The sequence below is a fragment of the Carassius auratus genome, unplaced genomic scaffold (genome assembly GCF_003368295.1).
Source record: "Carassius auratus strain Wakin unplaced genomic scaffold, ASM336829v1 scaf_tig00033242, whole genome shotgun sequence".
Taxonomy (NCBI): Eukaryota; Metazoa; Chordata; class Actinopteri; order Cypriniformes; family Cyprinidae; genus Carassius; species Carassius auratus.
In genome coordinates, this window is record NW_020526061.1 from 152886 (window position 1) to 167801 (window position 14916).

A 14916-nucleotide genomic window follows, 5' to 3' on the forward strand; every position below is an offset into this window, starting at 1 on the left:
CTTCATCTTTTTCAGGAGTTTGATCCCAGTGGTTCTCTGTCCTGTGTGTACTGGAATATCAATGAGTGGATTGTAGATGGATGTTCTGTTTTAGAGACCAACAGCAGCTACACTGTGTGTTCCTGTGTTCATCTGTCCACATTCGCTCTCATCATGCAAACCAGCCGCCCACCAGAGGTACAGAACTCTTTGTAGTGAACTAGTGGTCACTGAAGAAAAGCACAGATTTGGCACTTATGAACTCTGACATGTTTTCTCAGAGTGACTCATTGGTGAAGCTGTTGAATTTGGTGTGAAAATATTGCGTGTGAAAGTGCCCACATGGGAAAAACCTATATAAACATATATGTTTTAAAATCAGGTTTTGATATAGGTTTTTAATACATGTGACATATATCAAATTGTTTTCCTATATTATATGTACATATATGTACGTATATGCACACATATATTTGCACATATATGTACACATATATATGTGCATACATATACCTATATAGGTACCAGAGTATGTGAGCAGAGCTGAACAGGAAGAATTTGCGCTCCACGCTCAAAATATTTCATAATTACTCCGCTCAAGTTCCACTCTGGGTGTACAATTTTCTGCTCCTCGCTCCCTCCCCCACTCCGTCCTTATATGTCTCGCTCCATTTTCGCTCCACGGTATTTTTTTTTTTTTTTTTTTTAATAACACCAGTCTCTGATCAGAAGATGCATGTAGTGTAAAACAAATATGCAGTACTAAGAGAAGAACATCCATACTTATTGGAATTTTGAACACTGAACAGCCCCAAAACAATAGCTCACTTTTAAACAAAGCTAAATAAAAAAATAACTGTTGAATGAGGCTAAATTAAATAAATTATCAAATGAAAAACATTATATTAAATTATCAAATGAAAAACAAATAAATCACAAACTGAAATATGAAGTTAAACAAATTGCCAAATGAAAAAATAAAGATCTCTTTTAGCCAACTTTGAGCCAATATTAAGAAATAGGCCTACTATGAACAGAAAAAAAATGCTGGCTGGTCAGTGCTGCATTAACTTTTAGAAAAACGAGCTTTTGCAGAGAGGCAAGTGCCTAGCACATGCGATTATTGCTGGACATCAGACCAGCAATAGAAAACACTCTTTTCACGCTGGCCGAGCCGCTGGGAATGCTAAATGTGCGTCTTGCAATTTATGAAAGTTGTGGCAGTACATTATAATTTTTTTTTCCAGAAGCAAAGGACGTCGTCAACTTCGGTGTTCAATCTTGGCATTCAAAGGTATTGCTCGACTTCTCCTCTTACGTCTAGTGTTTTAGAAGACGAACAGGTCACAGTTGCGTAAGACTGGAACATTGACTTGACATTTTTTTGCGCTCAATGGCTCAGGGACAGGGTCAGAGACAGTCACAGGGTCAGCGACAAGGGAAAGGGATGTTACTTTTTTATTTACACTGCAGAGAAGTTCTGTTTGATGAACTAACAACTCCCGGGTCTCAATCTGTTTGCCTTGAACAAGAACAATACAATTAGCTATGTTGATTTATTATTATAATAATGAGTTTTCGTACATGTAGGCCTACTGTATTATTTAAGCATTATTGTAAGTTAGCATATATTTTATTTTTTATTTTAATAAACCATGGTTAATTTTTGAATGCTATGCCTTTGTGTAATTAATTACTTGCCTTTTCATCTCTTGCAATCCACTCGTTCTTGAAGCGTGGATCTAATAATGCAGCCAGAATAACGTGAGTGTCATCATAAAACCTTTGATAACGAGTCTCAAAGTTCTCAGCTAGAGTTTCTGCGAATGCGGCTATTTCCAGTGGAGTGTCACTGGAAACATCAGACATCATTCTGTGTATTTCCCCAACTGCCGGTAGGATCATCCCCAGGTTTCCCAGCTCCTTTTGTAAACTGTCTGTCAGTTCAGCAAATGGTGTGAGTACTCTCACTAAGCCTTTAAGAAGGAGGACATCATTGCATGTGATTTTCCCATCATCTGTGATCGACGTCAGCCTGTTTTGCCACAGCGTGTCCTTCTCAAACATTTTCAGCACCGACTCGATCATCCACAACTGACTGTTCCATCTGGTTGTGCATGCAGTTGTGGGACGAACACCTAATTTGTCGATTTCCTCTGTGTTCAGTGTGCTTTTTTGATTGTTTTGACTACTTTTCCAAACTTGTTGATTATTGAATTGATTGCATTGTGCTTCTCAATTGCGTCTTTAATTGCAAGTTGGAGTAACATTTGATTTTGTGACGTAGTTCTCTACCATCATGTTCAATTGGATGGCCAGCTGGTCGGCATGGAGTTGCAGGAGTGCAACATCTGGAGCATCACCCTCACCATCTGTCTCCCTGTCCCCGAGATCTTGGTCCAGGCTTTTACCATATTGCTGGCGCTATCAGTTACTACTCTGATCACACCACGCTGAATATTCCAGTGTCTCAGGACCTCCTCATATTTTTCATAAATGTGCTTCGCTGTGTGGTGTCCCTGAATGTGTTCACAAGTCAGCAGAACAGTGTGGCCTTGAAAGTTTTCATCTACAAAACTTCCCACGATACCCAGAAAACTGTGACCTCATCGGCTCGTCCAAATATCATGGGCCACTGAGAGTCCATTGCAGTCTTCATTGCAGGGTCGGTAAAAATAAAATTAAAATCATGTAATAAATTAATTAGAACTATGATTAGCAAAATATGATTAGAAACATTTTGAGTCCCCCCCTTTTCTCCTGACAGTGGTTTGGTCCTGGGACTCCTGGCTCGTGATTGGTAATTGAGCGATAGTGGAGCGTTGAAAATATCAGCTATGAAATAACATTTATCAACACTACAGTGGTGATCCGAAAACCGATGCTACTGGTTCTTGACTCGAGAACAAGAATCAGGTAATCAGTTCTCTAATAAGACGGGTCCGAAAGAAACAGTTCTCGTTTCAGTGTTTCGAAAAAAAAGATGCAACCAGTTCTTGACTCGAGAACGAGAACTGCTCCAGCAGTGGGCGTGTACGTTCATTATCTGGCTCGGCTCGGTGTTCATCTTCAGTTCGGTCTTCACAGCAGTTCAGTCAGAGTACTGTTTGAGTAAATGAATTACCCTGGGATATTGGTATATTCTGACTCTGAGGGAGTGTAAGCCACGTTAAAAAAGTTAACATCTTAAGTCATTTGTGGATTAATGCTTATTGGAGACGCGAACCGTTTGGTTCAACTAAGAAGAACAGGTTAAATTGATCAATTCATTCACAAACCGGACATCACTTCAAAGCATGATACCTCGCACTTTTTTTCAACGAAATTGTAGTAATGCGACACTTTACATTCTCAGTAAAGTTAATGGCGTTGCAACAATGGCAAAAGTAATCAATTAGATTACTCCATTACTGAAAAATAAACGCCATTAGTAACGCCGTTATATTTAAACGCTGTTACTCCCAACACTGTATATATATAAAGTGTGTGTATATATATACACACACACACAAACACACACTTAAGTAATTAATTACTTGCCTTTTCATCTCTTGCAATCCACTCGTTCTTGAATCGTGGATCTAATAATGCAGCCAGAATAACGTGAGAATAATGTGATTTTCCCATCATCTGTGATCGATGTCAGCCTGTTTTGCCACAGCGTGTCCTTCTCAAACATTTTCAGCACCGACTCGATCATCCACAACTGACTGTTCCATCTGGTTCTGCATGCAATTGTGGGACGAACACCTAATTTGTCGATTTCCTCTGTGTTCAGTGTGCTTTTTTGATTGTTTTGACTACTTTTCCAACCTTGTTGATTATTGAATTGATTGCATTGTGCTTCTCAATTGCGTCTTTAATTGCAAGTTGGAGTAACATTTGATTTTGTGATGTAGTTCTCTACCATCATGTTCAATTGGATGGCCAGCTGGTCGGCATGGAGTTGCAGAAGTGCAACATCTGGAGCATCACCCTCACCATCTGTCTCCCTGTCCCCGAGATCTTGGTCCAGGCTTTTACCATATTGCTGGCGCTATCAGTTACTACTCTGATCACACCACGCTGAATATTCCAGTGTCTCAGGACCTCCTCATATTTTTCATAAATCTGCTTCGCTGTGTGGTGTCCCTGAATGTGTTCACAAGTCAGCAGAACAGTGTGGCCTTGAAAGTTTTCATCTACAAAACTTCCCACGATACCCAGAAAACTGTGACCTCATCGGCTCGTCCAAATATCATGGGCCACTGAGAGTCCATTGCAGTTCTCATTGCAGGGTCGGTAAAAATAAAATTAAAATCATGTAATAAATTAATTAGAACTATGATTAGCAAAATATGATTAGAAACATTTTGAGTCCCCCTCCGTCTCCTGACAGTGGTTTGGTCCTGGGACTCCTGGCTCGTGATTGGTAATTGAGCGATAGTGGAGCGTTTCGGAGCGAGAGAAGATTACAAGGCTCCGACATTTAAAAAATCCGCTCTTCACACCTGGCAAAACCACGCAACTCCGCTCCTCGCTCCGCTCCCACTCCACACCACTCACATACTTTGATAGGTACATATATGCACGTATGTATGCACCTATATGTTCTCCTATAATAGTAAAATTAAAATCCATAGCTGCTAGGCAACATAAATAAAAGTCCAAAATGTTGAAATGTACATTATTTACTTACTCAAGATCAACCAAATAGTACAAAACAAAAAATATAGTACAAGAACGAAAATAAGACAAAAAACCTGCTAGGCAACAAAAATAAAAGTCCAAAATTTAGAAATGTACATTATGTATTTACAAGAACAATCAAATAGTACAAGAAAAAAAAATAAGACCAAAAACTGAACAAAAATAAATAAATCTTTATTATTCTTTGAAGGTCTGTCATGACTCACCTCATCCTCCTCCTCCTCCTCCTCCTCTTCCTCTATCTTCCTGCACTATGCAATGACATTTGATAGGGTGTCCGAGATTTTTATTTTTTCCTCTTTTTTTTTTTTTTCGCCGCACAAATTTTTTAGCATATAGGCCTTTTCGTCCACACAGATCTGGCGTTTTGGAAGAGTGAAAACGAAGTTTTGAAACCAGGTCCCAGAGTGGATATATTTGAAAACGCCGCCTTAGCTTTTCGTCCGGACGGCGAATCCATATATTTTCTGAAAATATGACGTCATTAGCCCACGTCTTGCCCCTAGTCAAACACCACTATATCACGTAACAGCAACAAAAACATGAGCAAACACTGAACGCTAACATTAACACTGATTAATAAATGTATTGTTCCATGTTCGCTTGTGTACCACGCACAAGGTTTATCAGCAAATTCATGTCTTCTTCTCCGTTTTAAGTGTATCTCTGTGGCAGAATTACAGCGCCACATGCTGGTCTGGCATGTATACTACATCTGTTTCGTGTGGACGCGGATATTTCTTGAGACGAAAAAAAGATTGGGGGTCCGTCTCCATGTGGACGGCGCCGAAGAAGTAAAGGGTACTTACGGTTATGGATAGAAATGTAGCAGAGTAAAGAGTACAATATTTGCCTCTCGAATGTACTTGAGTAAAGTCATGAGTACTCCCCAAAAATTATACTCGAGTAAAGTACAGATCCCTCAAAATTGTACTTAAGTACTGTACTCAAGTAAATGCACTCCGTTACTGTCCGGCTCTGTATATCATGTTAATATATTGCCATAGTTAAATTCCATAACATGCCAATTACATGTGCTACCAATTTAACATGTTCACACATACATAAGTTCTTGCATAATTTTTTTTTCGTTAATTCTTAGTTTTTGCCTTGATAATAGAAAATATGAGCTAGGCATCATGTATGACAGTCAAAAATGGGATATGAGCTACAAAATGACCAGATCCTGTCATTAGCTATATAGAAGACATATCTTGTATATATAGGGCTTATATGTGGATATGAAGAAGCAATACAGTAGACCCGTATTTCCTGTATATGCACATATATGCACCTCAATTTTCTCTATATGTGGCATATATACGCATATATGCAGTATATATACGGCATATATGCAGCATATATGCAGTATATATGTGCATATACACTGCATATAGGTTTCATATATGCACATATATCCACATATAGGTTCTTTCCATGTGGGTGCCTTGGAGTTATGATTGATGATAAGCTGACTTTCTCAGACCACATTGCTAAAACGGTCCGATCCTGTAGATTTGCTTTATTCAACTTCAAGCCCTTTCTTTCTGAAAAAATGCTGCACAACCCCTTGTTCAAGCTCTTGTTCTGTCCAGGCTGGACTATTGCAATGCTCTCTTCACATCACACCTGTTTATCAATTTTCACTGGCTTCCAATAGCTGCTCGCATAAAATTCAAGGCATTGATGTTTGCCTACGAAACCACCACTGGCTCTGCACCCATTTACCTAAATTTGTTACTTCAGACTCATGTGCCCTCTAGAAACTTGCATTCTGCAAGTGAAAGTCGCTTGATTGTGCCATCCGAAAGAAGCACAAAGTCACTTTTACGGACTTTTAAGTAAAATGTTCCCTCCTGGTGGAATGACCTCCCCAACTCAATCCGAGAAGCTGAGTCCTTAGCCATCTTCAAGAATCGGCTTAAAACCCATCTCTTCCATCTTTATTTGACCCTCTAACTTTAAAACTCACTATTCTAATTCTATTCTTCAAAAAAATCTAACTACCTTTCTAATCTTTTTGTATTCTGTTTTCTATTCATCTATTATGCAATTGTGTGTGTGTGTGTGTGTGTGTGTGTGTGTGTGTATGTAAAGTCCTCAAACACTAGCTTGCTCTATTATTTTTCTATTCTATCTGTTTTCTTTTTTATTTATTATATCATTTAAAAGCCCTTGTTACGTGTAGTGTGTTAACCTAACTGAGACTAGTTATAGCACTTATATATCATTGTTCTTTTGTTGTTTTTGATTGCTTCCACTGTCCTCATTTGTAAGTCACTTTGGATAAAAGCGTCTGCTAAATGAATAAATGTAAATGTAATGTAAATGTAATGTAAATGTAAAACTCGTTTGTGATTTCAGAGTCAAACCCCTGGAGGATGTTTTCAAAATATTTTTGAGCAGATCGAGAACATCAGTGCTCAAGAGTTTCCTTTAAATGTAAGTTTTCAGGAGAAAATGTATAAATTAATAAAATCTATTTTAGATAATATATGAAGACATAGCAGTGCTGGCTTTCTTGACATTTACATGAACAGTAACTGTATTGAACTGCATTTTTCTGATCAATAAATTAGGCTGTGACAAACCTTTTGACTGAGGCCTTCAACGCTTCAGAGAAGATTGTAGAGTCATCATCATCAGCAAGCCCAACTGAACTAGCCTCTTATGGAAACCGTGTGTTAAAATCTAGTGAGAAGCTCATTTCTACATTAGTGAAGCCGACAGTCACAAGTGCCAGTGTCAATTTTACTCTTCCTGCTGTAGGTAAGAGAAGGCACAATTGTTATTGATGATGAAACTCAGATTATATATGCGCAGTAATGTGCTCATGCTTATAATGGGGAGGGAGGGAGGGTTGCGAGCCGTTGAGCATACTTACCGAGCAGTAGTGCTACGTATATACAGTACAGACCAAAAGTTTGGACACACATTCTCATTCAAAGAGTTTTCTTTATTTTCATGACTATGAAAATTGTAGATTCACACTGAAGGCATCAAAACTATGAATTAACACATGTGGAATTATATATGGCATTATATACATAACAAAAAAGTGTGAAACTGAAAATATGTCATATTCTAGGTTCTTCAAAGTAGCCACCTTTTGCTTTGATTACTGCTTTGCACACTCTTGGCATTCTCTTGATGAGCTTCAAGAGGTAGTCACCTGAAATGGTCTTCCAACAGTCTTGAAGGAGTTCCCTGAGAGATGCTTAGCACTTTTTGGACCTTTTGCCTTCTGTCTGTGGTCCAGCTCACCCCTAAACCATCTCGATTGGGTTCAGGTCCAGTGACTGTGGAGGCAAGGTCATCTGGAGCAGCACCCCATCACTCTCCTTCTTGGTCAAATAGCCCTTGATGCCTTCAGTGTGACTCTACAATTTTCAAAGTCATGAAAATAAAGAAAACTCTTTGAATGAGAAGGTGTGTCCAAACTTTTGGTCTGTACTGTATGTCCCGTGTTTAATAGGAGAATGGTAGTGATTGGAGCACAAAACAATCAAAAATCAAATGTTTGCAAATATAAGTTTAAACTTTATTTTCAGGGAAAAAATATAATTGTTTAACTATGTTGATCATGACAGAACTTGTGACCATAGTTTGCTAACAATGGTTTTGGGAAATGCACCTCAGAGTAACTTCTTCTTTCAGAGGTTTTGATGTTGATGTTTTATTGAAAATAACATCCATTTGAAGTTACTATAATAGTGATTAGTGTCACCTTTAGTTGGACTATTGACTCTTTAACACTACTTTTATTTCTCTGGCTGCTGTAACTGTAAATATATGAAGCATATTTGTTATGGAAAGAAAAGCCACAAGCAAACATGATCAGGTGATGCTGATGCTGAAGACAATCATCTGATTCATTGATCTTGTTCAGACTCTCATCTCTGATTATATGGGTCATGTGTTTTTGAATTAAAGTAGCTGTATAATACTACAGAATGAGGTCCAGCACAGTATAACTACAAGGTCATCTGCATGTCAAAGGTCATTTCTTACAGTACACTGTATACTGAAGTGCTCCAGTTCTTATCTTGTTTTTCTTCTTAACCCAAATGTCCTTAAAAGCAAAACATGTAAGTGTCACACTAAGGTGTGAAATAGGTGCACAAAGAAGACAAATAATCTTTTATTCCACACAGAGGATAAATCCACAGAGGGGAGACACATGTAGAGAAAACATTACAACATCAATAAAGTAACAATGGACTGACTAAAACTTAAATAGGATGGCAAATGAGGGTGATGAGACACAGGTGAATCAAATGACAAAATCAAAGGGGGCACAGAAACTTAGTCACGCAGGAAAGACTAAGACTATAAACTACTATTTGAATAAATATATAAAATAAGTATTGTTATAGTAACTACAAACTCAATTTTTGAATGTGTCATCGTAAACTATAAATACAGTAGAGATATTTCATAAATCATCCCTTATTCCTATGGAACATAAGAGTCTTTATAGTTTTAATTATTGTCCAACTTCCCTGAAAATCCCTTTGGCCTATAAAATCTAACATAATCTACAATTTAACAAAACACACAGATTAAATACATTCATCTCTGAAAAAAAAATAAAAATAAAATATTCTTATTTTATCACACGTTCTGATGTTTAACACAATACTTTGATATGCATTTTGTCCTCTTGAAAAATTACACGCATGCACAGTATCATCAGGTCATCGGTTCTCATATCAGACACATCCAAAAGAAACGGTTCTCAGTTCAGTGTACTGGTGATCCGAAAACCGATGCTACTGGTTCTTGACTCGAGAACAAGAATCAGGTAATCAGTTCTCTAATAAGACGGGTCCGAAAGAAACACTTCTCGGTTCAGTGTACTGGTGTTTCGAAAAACCGATGCAACCGGTTCTTGACTCGAGAACGAGACCCGCTCCAGCAGTGGGCGTGTACGTTCATTATCTGGCTCGGCTCGGTGTTCATCTTCAGTTCAGTCTTCACAGCAGTTCAGTCAGTGTACTGTTTGAGTAAATGAATTACCCTGGGATATTGGTATATTCTGACTCACAGGGAGTGTTAGCCATGTTAAAAAAGTTAACATCTTAAGTCATTTGTGGATTAATGCTTATTGGAGACGCAAACCTTTTGGTTCAACTAAGAAGAACCAGTTAAATTTATCAATTCATTCACAAACTGGACATCACTACAAAACATGACACCTCGCGCTTTTTTTCAACCAAATTGTAGTAATGCGACACTTTACATTCTCAGTAAAGTTAATGGCGTTGCAACAATAGGAAAAGTAATCAATTAGATTACTCCATTACTGGAAAATAAACTCCATTAGTAATGCCGTTATACATAAACACTGTTACTCCCAGCACTGTATATATATAAAGTGTGTGTATATTTATATGTGTGTGTGTGTCTATGTATATATATATATATATATATATATATATATATATATATATATATATATATATATATATATATATATATATACACACACACACACACACACACACTTAATATACATAAATGAATGTACACTTAAATAGCACATAACTGTTTGTGTTCAATCAGAGGGTCAAGTCTTCATGGTTGGACCACAGGTCACCTTAAATAAAATCCCTCGACTTGCAATGACAAATTCTTCTGTGGACATCGATCTCATTGGGATATCCAAGAACAACAATGGTAGTATGTCAAATTATTTTTTAGATTGATTTAAAAAATTTGGGAAGATGCATTATACCATTACCACTAAACCACATGTACTTACATTCTGGTTGCTGTTGTTGTTGTTATTGTAGCATATAGTATTCAATATAAGTTCTTTTTTTCTGTTTCTGTAACTCAGGATCAGCTGCTGTGGCTTTCATGAGCTACGTCACGATGGAGAATCTACTGAAGCCAGACTTCTTCAACACATCAAATGACACAGTTAAAACCATGATGTCCACTGTGATCTCAGTTACTCTTCCCAAAACCACCAACACTAAACTCACCAAACCAGTCAACTTCACCTTCAGACACATCAGAGTGAGACAGTGAAATGTGTTTGTCCAACATCTGGAAACATCTAATATTTAGGTTTCTAATATTTTCTTCATCTTTTTCAGGAGTTTGATCCCAGTGGTTCTCTGTCCTGTGTGTACTGGAATATCAATGAGTGGATTGTAGATGGATGTTCTGTTTTAAAGACCAACAGCAGCTACACTGTGTGTTCCTGTGATCATCTGTCCACATTTGCTCTCATCATGCAAACCAGCTGCGCACCAGAGGTACAGAACTCTTTGTAGTGAACTAGTGGTCACTGAAGAAAAGCACAGATTTGGCACTTATGAACTATGACATGTTTTCTCAGAGTGACTCATTGGTGGAGCTGTTGAATTTGGTGTGTGTGATAGTGGGGCTGGTGTTCTTCAGTTTGGCCCTGTTGACCTTTGCCCTTTGTCAGTGGAGTCCTTTAGTGAATAATGTGGCTCGAATCAACATCTGCATCAGTCTTCTGCTGGCTCACCTTGTGTTCCTGCTCACACAGCCGTTCCTGAGCCTCATACGGCACCAGCAGGTGAGAATGATGAAGGAGCCCAACAGCTCAACACAGCCTCACTGAAAATCATCAAAACCCTTTCTCTTGATATTCAGGTGTTGTGTGCAGTGATCTCAGGCCTTCTGCACTTCCTTTTTCTCTCCGGCTTTGTGTGGATGTTCATTGAAGCTGTGCTGCTCTTCATCTGTGTGAAGAACCTATCAAAGATCAGCTCTAAAAAGAGGATGATGCTTAACACTGGATTCCTGTGTGTGATTGGATATGTGGTTGCTCTGGTTGTGGTGTGTGTGTCTGTCGGTCTGGTTCCTGAAGGCTACGGCAGCAAAGAGTGAGTTATCTGATAAAATATAGACACAGGCTCTATCAGTGTCAAGCACAAGATTAAAATCTGCAATACTTCACCAGTCAACACCTGAAATTGTGTTTCTGACAAATTAATTCAGTTATATTGATTTTTTTTTTCTCTAAACAGCTGCTGGATTAAAATCGATAAAGGCTTCATCTGGAGTTTTCTTGGTCCTGTTTGTGTCATACTAGCAGTAAACACATTTATAATTTCTCATGACTTTTATTTATAATAAAAGGAAAACAAAGTGATTAATTGCTCTTCTACTTCGCAGTCAAACACGATTCTCTTCATCAACATTGTCATCAGTCTGAACTCAGCTCTCAGAAGTCTAAATGCTGAAGTTTCACAGATTAAGCAAACCAAGTAACATTATTATTTAATCACTCTATAGAAAATGTACTCAGTTATGAACGTAACCTTGGTTCCCTGACATATGGAAAGAGTATTGTGTATGGGGAAATGGTCCTATTTCCTCGATGCTGAAGTCTTTTTCAATAGCGCAGTGCAACTGCACTGCCATTGGGTCAAACTTGAAATCTTTTTGAACCAATCACGGCGCTGCAATAATTATCTTGGACATCTTGGGGTCCAGGGGACAAGTAAGAGGGCTGGAGCCATCAAAACCTTTACAATACTCTTGCTAAGGAGGGAGCTAAATCTCTCAAGTGTGGCATGATGACGGAGCCTGACAGAGGCTGTCGTATCATACCGCGAGAACCCAGGCATGCAAGGTTGAGATGTCCAGGTTATAGAATCTGACAAAAGTTGACAACGAGGACAAGCAGGCCGCCTCACAGATGTCCCTGAAAGAGACACCACTAGACCTGGCCCAGGAAGAGGGCATTCCTCTAGTGGAGTGGGCTTTTACTCCTATGGGGCAATCAAGGCCCATAGAGGAGTAACAGAGTGATAGCGTCGACTATCCAACGCAAGAGGCGTTGATTTGAGACTGAAGACCCCATGGTGCTGCCACCAAAGCAGACAAAAAGCTGGTCAGAATGCCGGAACATCTGTGGCTGCTCATTGTAGATCCTCAATGGCCTTACTGAGACCAAATTCAATATATCTCGGGAGGCCCTTTGAGTGCTTTGAGGACAGTGGAAAGGTCCCAAGTTGGAACAGTAAGAGGTTGGGGGGTGGGGGTTACAACTGCCTAGAATCTCTCAGGAAACATACAATGAGGTTGTTTTGACCCACTGATTGGCCAGCAATAGGAGGCTGGAATGCTGCAGTGGCTGCTACGTACACCTTGGGTGTGGAAGGGGTGAGACCCTTGTCCAGACACTGTTGGATAAATGACTTTATCAGAGATACATCACACTCAACGGGGTCTTTGTCTCGTGATGAGCACCAGTCAACGAAGACCAGCCACTTCTGGTCATAGAGGAATCTCGTAGACGGGGCTCTCAACTGAGCATTGATGTGTGGCACATCCCAGCTGAGGCTTAAAGGTTCCCATCGAGTGACCATAGGTGCAGACCCCAGAGTTCTGGCTGTGAATGCGAGATTGTCCTGTTCGTATGAGAGAGGAGGTCCCGTCTCAGGGGGATCGGCCATGGGGCTTTCATGGAAAGCCTGAATAGCTCCAAAAGGACCAAACTTGGCTCCTCCAGAGTGGGGCCACCAGGAGGATTCTGTGCTTGTCTTACCTGACTCATCTGATGACCTGAGGGATCAGAGTGATCAGAGTAAAAGCGTAAAGAAGGAGGTGATTTATGTAGGACACCACTGTCATGCTATCTGATTGGACTAGGACGAGGCGCCCCTTCAGTATCACCTGAAAGGACCGAAGGCCTCATTCCACTGCCAGCATCTCGACGCACTTGATGTGGAGATGGCTCTCCTCATGTGACCACGAGCCGAAGGCTGGTCTGCCCTCGCACAAAGTGCCCCAACCCAAGTGGGGGTCTTCGGTCAAACTGCAGTGAGTAGCCGGGTTTTATTATCCCCAAAACCCAAAACACTCCGGAGATGGCCTGCCAGGCCAAGGCTCACGTGACAAGAGGTTGGATAGTGTCAGATGGCAGACTGCTGATCAGGGGCCTGAACACTGATGATTGTCAGTCTCTTTTTGAAAATGTGAAATGTTTATTGTGTTCGCCATATCAATGGCTCTTTGCGTGGGCACAACAACAGTGGGCCCAGGGTGCAGAGCAGGCACTTGGTCCCTGATGCCTGAAACTGAACGGGGCGGCAGGGAAACTAGGCGAAAGAGCTGTTGGGGTGGTCCGGCCATGGCGGGACTTTGCCCCTTCCTCTTTCTTTCCAAAAGATCATGAAGATTTTGAAGGTGTCGGGTCCAGCACAATCCTTGGCCAGGGGCCCTGACATCTTGGAGGGTTAGCGCGCTTAGCAGGGCTCGTGGGGAGGTAGAAGGGGCAGGCTTGCTCTGATGCTGAGTCGGTGCAGTACTGGGACGACTCGAGGCAGAGGCTGAGCTGGAGCATTTGGGCAGGAAGTGTTGCATGTCTTGGGGCGACTTCTGTGCTGCAGTGAATCGCTCATTGAATCCCTCCATGGCTAGCCCGAAGAGACTGGGGCATCCAGAAAGGCCACTTTGTCACTTTCCTTGATCTCTTTCAAGTTGAGCCAGAGGTGGCACTCTAGCACAATCAGGTTGGCCATGGATCGTCCGATGGCCTGGGCCATGGCTTTCGAGGCGTGCAGGGCCAAATGCATGGTGCTGCGGAGGTTGCGAAAGGCACGTGTATCAGAGCTAGACTTATCCAGGGAATGGAGAAGCTTTGCCTGGAACACTTGGAGAAAGGCCATGGTGTGCCGCGCTGAAGCAGCTTGGCCTGCAGATGTATAGGCTCTGCCAGCTATGGTGGAGGTCATCCTGCAGGGCTTAGAAGGAAGGGCTCTCTTTCTTTTTCACCCCACAGATGTGGGGGGTAGAGGTGAGAAGCCACAGCCCTTCTCCTGAGAGCCATCAACTAAAGTGAGAGCTGCAGAGGAGGTAGTGCGTAGGCGTGCAGAGTAGGGGGCGCGCCACAACTTGGTCAGCTTGTCTTGAACTTCGGGGAAAAATGGGGCAGAGTGCTGGTGGGGGGCCTGGCAGTGTCCTGGCAGGTACCACTCATCCAGCCTGCTGTGTGTTGGCACTTCAGGTGTAGCCCACTGTAAATCGAGTTCCTTGACTGCTTTGGAGAGGATGTGGAAAATCATCCCAACTCTGGCGTCGATGGGTTAAAGTGAAGGCATGTGGGCATCCTACCGCCCCAATCCTCCGTTTTGGAAGCCTTGAGTGACATGAAGTCATCAAGCAGCTCATCCTCTGATCTGCCAAAAGAGACGAGGTCACTCGATTCTGCCGAGGGACGATGCTCTGGGTGTGAAAAGAGGAAGGGTGACGGATCTC

General features: G+C 40.9%; 1 protein-coding gene across 1 annotated transcript in view; it reads left to right on the top strand.

Annotated features, from left to right (window-relative positions):
- The window catches only part of LOC113081132 (uncharacterized), an 89236-nt gene that overhangs the window by 72215 nt on the left and 2105 nt on the right, over positions 1 to 14916 (top strand). The window contains exons 21-30 of the mRNA XM_026253168.1: positions 16 to 177; positions 7033 to 7110; positions 7248 to 7437; positions 10234 to 10347; positions 10511 to 10692; positions 10773 to 10934; positions 11018 to 11224; positions 11302 to 11534; positions 11679 to 11745; positions 11827 to 11918. Coding sequence (XP_026108953.1) covers positions 16 to 177; positions 7033 to 7110; positions 7248 to 7437; positions 10234 to 10347; positions 10511 to 10692; positions 10773 to 10934; positions 11018 to 11224; positions 11302 to 11534; positions 11679 to 11745; positions 11827 to 11918 — 1487 coding nt within the window. The remainder of the gene's footprint in view (positions 1 to 15; positions 178 to 7032; positions 7111 to 7247; positions 7438 to 10233; positions 10348 to 10510; positions 10693 to 10772; positions 10935 to 11017; positions 11225 to 11301; positions 11535 to 11678; positions 11746 to 11826; positions 11919 to 14916) is intronic.